This window comes from Boleophthalmus pectinirostris, unplaced genomic scaffold (genome assembly GCF_026225935.1).
Source record: "Boleophthalmus pectinirostris isolate CB_2022bp ecotype Guang Dong unplaced genomic scaffold, ASM2622593v1 HiC_scaffold_19, whole genome shotgun sequence".
NCBI classification, from domain to species: Eukaryota; Metazoa; Chordata; class Actinopteri; order Gobiiformes; family Gobiidae; genus Boleophthalmus; species Boleophthalmus pectinirostris.
The window spans coordinates 34,005,416-34,011,836 of record NW_026571140.1 but is presented as its reverse complement, the minus strand read 5'-3'; the positions used below and the strand labels follow the sequence as shown (position 1 = coordinate 34,011,836).

Genomic DNA, 6,421 nt, shown 5'->3' with positions numbered 1-6,421 from the left:
CCCACTTTCCGTCAGTCCCTCACAAGTTTCTTGCTCACTCCAAACTCCATTTTCGGCTGAATATTTCATTACTTGCAGCAGGACAGCGTCTCTTTCTGCAGAAGACATGTGCAGTAGAGTGAAGTCCCAGCGGTATAGGAGTAGCAGATACTGGCACACAAGCCTAGAGCGCCCTCTTGCGGTAAAATTTTAATATAAAAAGTGCAACTTATAGTCCAAAAAATATGGTAATTAATTTATTTGTGAACTGGATCTAAGATGTAACGCAATAAAATGCAATATACATTCCCATTTTGAAGATTTAATGTTGGTAAAGTTAAATGATAGGAAGTTTTGTTCTGAAATATTTAGTGCTGTGTGGATCTAAAAACAAAAAAAGACTGTTACTATTTGTAAAGGTGAGAAATTAGTCTCAACAGACTAACAGACTGTATCACATTACACCACAAGAACTGTTAATTGGCAATTGCTAATTTATTTATTTATTTTGTGCTGCACTGCATAACTTTTGGAGAAGCACCTGTCACCTGCTTCTGTTCATGGAGATGTTGCCTGGAATGTTCCACAGTATGGCATTACATTTATGCTATTATATGGAGAAAACAGGTGATGTAAAAGGGCCAAGTTACATGTCAGATCTGTGGAGAGCCGAGCGCACTCAGTGAGATTGCAAGTTTTTCAGTCAATAGAAAACGATGTTATTGAGTTCTGTAAATGCAAGATGGAGACGTTTATGCAGTGTTGGGAAAGTAACGAATTACTGTAATGCATTGCTTTTTACAGTAATGCAGTATTGTAAGGCATTACATGGAAAAAATAGTAATATTTTACTCATGTACAAATGTCAGTAACGCGCGTTACAATGCTTTTTTAACCTGGACTGAAGTGGTGGGTTTTTCGTCATACAAATTCTCTAAAATCACGTCGATATCAGCAGCCGTGAAACGCCAGATGTACGTAGACTTGTCAGGTGACCGCGAGCTAAAGGTTTAGTCCTGGTTTAGACCTTGGTTCAGTCCTCGGTTTAGACTTAGTTTAGTCCTGGTTTAGTCCTGGTTCAGTTCTGGTTCAGTCCTGGTTTAGTCCTGGTTCAGTCCTGGTTCAGTCCCGGTTCAGTCCCAGTTTAGATCCGGTTCAGTTATGGTTCAGTTCTGGTTCAGTCCTGGTTTAGACCTCGGCTCAGTCCTGGTTCAGTCCTGGTTCAGTCCTGGTTCAGTCCTGGTTCAGTCCTGGTTCAGACCTGATTTAGACCTGGTTCAGTCCTGGTTCAGTCCTGGTTCAGTCCTGGTTCAGTCCTGGTTCAGACCTGGTTTAGACCTGGTTCAGTCCTGGTTCAATCCATATACGGTGCAAAAGTTCAGCATCTTCAGTTAGAATGAGAGTAACTTATAAGTGCTGCAGTAGTAATGTAATGCCTTACATTTTAAATTAAATAATATTGTAATGTAACTAATTACTTAAATCTGAAATGACAGTAACAAGTCATAAATAACACATTACAGTTTTGACGTAACTTGCCCAACAGTGCGTTTATGTAATGCCACTTTCCAGACAAAGCAACAGCATCTCCATGGAAACGAGAAGATGGCAGTCCCTCCACCAGAAAAGTTACACAGTGCTCCTTTACTTTTTAAAACATCTCCCCCCAAAAAAGCTCCATAAATCACGCAGAGTGGGCAGTTTACATGGCGGCGAGTACCTCGTTCTTGGTTGCGTCGGTGGGTCCAAATCTGCTGCAATGTACAGTGTTTTGTAAATACGGTGGTACAAGTGCAATATCATAATGAGTGTATGTTTTCAGACGTTTATTTTCATACCATGTGTTTTTAACAGACACCAGTAAATCAGTTATGTATACGTCTCATATATGTTGAACAGGTGGTGCATTTGAGCCACTTTTTAACTGCATGAACTTCGATGAGGGTCTGCTCGGTTGTGATGTCATGTTTTCTTCCTTTTCTCCTGATGCATTCAGACGTATTAGTGGTCCTGTTTCGCCGCTTGTGGACCTGCAGTTTGACGTAGGAAAAGAAATCATTAAAGTGCTTTTGTTAACAATGCAATGGAATAAAGACAATTTACAAAACGGTGACTGTGTGGTAATTGAGACCGTTTCGTATGATGTTTTCGAACGAGAAGGCTCTTTTGAATCTCACTTTTTAAGAGAATCAAATTGTTTCTTTCTAATTTATGTGCATTTTATACATTGGAGCAACACAAGAATCAGAAAAGGAGCAGATTTGGCAACACAAGTGACAGCTTTTTGCACAAAAAAACAAAAATGGCATTGTAAAAACAGTTAAATTATTATTGTAGTGCAGCAATTTCAACAAGTAAACACACTCTCAAAATAAAATAATCAAATAGTTTCTTTCTAATTTGTGTTTTATACATTGAACCAACTCAAGAATCAGCACTGAAGCAGATTTGGCAACACAAGTGACAGCTTTTTGCACATAAAAACAAAAATGGCATTGTAAAAACAGTTAAATTATTATGTAGTGCAGCAATTTCAATACGTAAACACACTCTCAAATTAAAAGAACCAAATTGTTTCTAATTTGTTTGCATTTTATACATTGAATCAACAAAAAATCAGCACAGAAGCAGATTTGGCAACACAAGTGACAGCTTTTTGCACGTAAAAACAAAAAGGCATTGTAATAACAGTTAAATTATTATTGTAGTGCAACAATTTCAATAATTAAACACACTCTCAAATTAAAAGAATGAAATAGTTTCTTTCTAATTTGTGTGCATTTTATACATGGAACCAACACAAGAATCAGCACGGAAGCAGATCTGGCAACACGAGAGACAGCTTTTTGCACGAAAAAACAAAAATGGCATTGCAATAACACTTAAATTATTATGTAGTGCAACAATTTCAATAAGTAAACACACTCTCATATTAAAAGAACCAAATTGTTTCTTTCTAATTTGTGTTTTATACATTGAACCAACACAAGAATCAGGAGAGAAGCAGATCTGGCAAAACAAGAGACAGCTTTTTGCACATAAAAAGAAAAATGGCATTGTAATCAGAGTTAAATTATTATTGTAGTGCAGCAGTTTCAATACGTAAACACACTCTCAAATTAAAAGAATTAGTTTCAGTGGAGATGTTTTTGCTTTGCCTTTAATGTTCCACAGTATGACATTAAATTAATCTACCTTGTGTTTATTTATTAATTTACATGTGTATTATCGCATAAAAAAAAACTGACACACCTTTGTACTGTCAGTGGGGGTCGCCTCTCCTCAAATCTGGTGTGGGACTTAACCTGGTGTTTTTGTATTTTAATGCCATACTGTGGAACACTAAGGAGACAAACAAATGATGCCCTCGAAAAAAGAAAGTTTTACATCACAAACATACAGTTATTCACAGCGCATTCTCAGCCCTATGTTCCCTCATATCTAAGATTTTTCAAAACTAAACTCTCAGTGAAGTAAATTTTTATTGTTATACTGCAATTAAAGGGATGATTCAGAGTCATTTCAACCTAGGGGCCCTTTGCACCATGACCTCTACATTACATCTGTAGTCAACTACTGCTGGATAATAGGTTGGGTGTAATTGACGACCAAATTGGGAGAAATGGGGATAAAATCTGATGCAAACTGAAAGGAAACGAGGGAATATAGGGGTGTGGCAACATAGGCACGCTCCCTTCCCTCAATTTATAAACCATTTTATTTCCGTCCCATGTCTGTACAAAACTGAATCATCTTGTGTTGTGCTGCGTTCAAACTACCTCAAAACAAAACACGATTAGGCCTAAATACATGTAATTATTGTTTAATGTACGTTTTCTCACAAAATATTATTAACAGTATAATTACGTATATTGTGTCTTTTAGTAAATGTATGAATCTGCTTTCAAATTATAATACATTTAGTCTTTTCGTAATGTTTGTGATCGCGGTCCTATATTGTACGACTCTCCGCGAACGCAGCACCAATGTTAGCGGAGTGGGCGGGGCTAAAACGATCCAACTTCCGGGAAAACAACGTGAGTATGAAACAGAGCGGCTCCACATGGGATGAAAATAATGACTTATTCTGTCTTTTTAATTAAATATCACGCTTTCTAGCTCCGTTTCGACGCGTGTTAATGTTTTATTGTGCTTCTGGTGTCGTGGATATTTTGTGTTTTAGTTGCTTACTTATTTTTTAGAGTGATTTTCTAGCCATTGTAGGAGTAGCCGCTTCATCACTGACAGTTCTGGAAACAACTTCACTATCAACATTTACACTCGTTTCAGATCATTTATCGCTTTTATTATGATTATTGTTTTATTATTCTCCAATCTAACCACTTGGTAGTTGCTAGTTATGTCTCTGGTGTAGCAACTAAAGCTACATGATTCTGTTTATTATCATTTTCTGAGGTTAATCCTGAATTGTTGTCATTAAGTGTTCACGATGGGACACACGAGTTTGGACAAGATCAAGGCTCTGCAGAGAAACCCGGCCAACATCAGAAACCTGTGTATTCTGGCTCACGTGGACCATGGTAAGTCATATATAGTGTTGGGAAGGTTACTTTTAAAATGTATTCCCCTACAGATTACAGATTACACACCCCAAAATGTAGTTTGTAACGGAATCCATTAAATTACTTAAAGTGTGTAACGTAATCTGAATACTTTGGATTACTTGGTTTGCTGAAGAGAAGCAAAGACTAGGATATCATAACATAAGATGTTTTGTCTGCTAAAAGACAATAAAAAGCCCAGTTTTTACTTAACCAAATTAAAAATAGTATTGATAGGGGAGGAGGAGGCACGGTCCACGCAGCATGATTTAGTCCTGTTAAATCCTGTTTGAGACATGGTTTAGTCCTGGTTTAGTCCTGGTTTAGATCTGGTTTAGACCTGGTTTGAACCCAGTTTAGACCTGGTTTTAGTCCTGGTTTAGACCTGGTTTTAGACCTGGGTTTAGTCCTGGTTTAGTCCTGATTTAGTCCTAGTTTAGACCTAGTTTAGACCTGGTTTTAGACCTGGTTTGGACCTGGTTTAGTGCCCGGCAATGAGTGGAATACGGAAAAAAAAAAAAAAAAAAAGAAAAAAAAAAGGGATATAGCCCAAAATGTGAAAACAGGAAAATACCACATTGTAATCTATTTATTTCAACAAAGTAACTGTAATCTAATTACCACTCACTTAAACAGTAACTGTAACCGAATACAGTTACTCATAATTTGTACTCTGATTACGTAACTGTGGTACATGTAATCTGTTACTCCCCAACACTGGTCATATAATGTGGTGAATCTACATGTATGTGTTAATGTTTGACATAGATATATGGTGCAAAGCTGTAAGATAGTGTGATTGTGCTCCATGTAACTTTTCTGATGGAAGGACCCACCCCACTGCTTGTCTCCATGGAGATTCTATAGTCTTGTCTGCAATGTTCCACAGTTTAAACTTTTCTAACTACGTAGACACTAACATAAGACCCCACCCAGCCAAACTACTGAACAGATCTGTTTATATGTGACCCTGCTCACTATAGGAAAGCATATTTTCGAGGTATTTTGAGCAATAAAAACATGTGTCCTACAGGCATATATAATACCATACTGTGGATCATTCAAAGCAGTACCATCTCCAACACAACTACATTGGAAAAGTTACATAGTACACATTTAAAATCACCATGTTGTCGTACTGAGTATTTATGTGTCTCTGCAGGTAAGACAACATTAGCAGACTGTTTAGTGGCCAGTAATGGGATCATATCAAGCAGACTTGCAGGAAAGGTAAAATATTTGACCAGTTAAATTTATCAGCGTTTATTATTCTGTATTCTTTTTTAATGTTCTCTCTGTATAATTGCATTCCAGCTGCGGTACTTGGACAGCAGGGAGGATGAACAGATGAGAGGAATCACGATGAAATCCAGTGCAATCTCTCTTCACTTTGCACATCGTAAGATATTCTTTATTCTTTTCTTCATTTTAATCTACTAAGTAACATAATTGTAGATGTCAATCAGTCAATCAATCAACAGCTTTATTAATCACGAAAGAACAATTTAGTTTGCATATGTGTGGTTGTGCACAATCCATAAATAAAAGAAAAAAAAATGATGTTGAGACATTGTTATATATTAATAGGGGTGTGCAAAAATACAGTAACGATATCGGGGTGCTGTATTGATACATTGCCAAGAGTATTTTTTGGCATATTTTACTAAATAATTTTTTTTACAGCGAAATCTCGTTTATGCAACATGTTTGACATTTTCACAGTTTTAATGATTAAAATATTTGTTTTTCATATTCACTTTGGACAAGAAGTGGTTTAACAAAGACTTTTAGTATCACAGCCACGATTTTGCCTTTATTTTTATTGAACTGTATCGAATCGATTTGAAATATATCGTACCAAACTGAAAGTGCACAGTATC

General features: G+C 36.7%; 1 protein-coding gene across 2 annotated transcripts in view; it reads left to right on the top strand.

The window, feature by feature from the left end:
* The first annotated feature begins 4,001 nt into the window (after nucleotides 1-4,001).
* The window catches only part of efl1 (elongation factor like GTPase 1), a 310,712-nt gene continuing 308,292 nt past the window's right edge, over nucleotides 4,002-6,421 (top strand). The window contains exons 1-4 of one of the 2 annotated variants that reach the window (XM_055154283.1): nucleotides 4,002-4,016; nucleotides 4,422-4,520; nucleotides 5,704-5,771; nucleotides 5,856-5,940. In XM_055154283.1, coding sequence (XP_055010258.1) covers nucleotides 4,430-4,520; nucleotides 5,704-5,771; nucleotides 5,856-5,940 — 244 coding nt within the window. In that variant the 5' untranslated portion in view covers nucleotides 4,002-4,016; nucleotides 4,422-4,429. Of the gene's footprint in view, nucleotides 4,017-4,050; nucleotides 4,143-4,421; nucleotides 4,521-5,703; nucleotides 5,772-5,855; nucleotides 5,941-6,421 lie in introns of those variants that run through there. The other variant, XM_020920850.2, reaches the window with a different exon arrangement.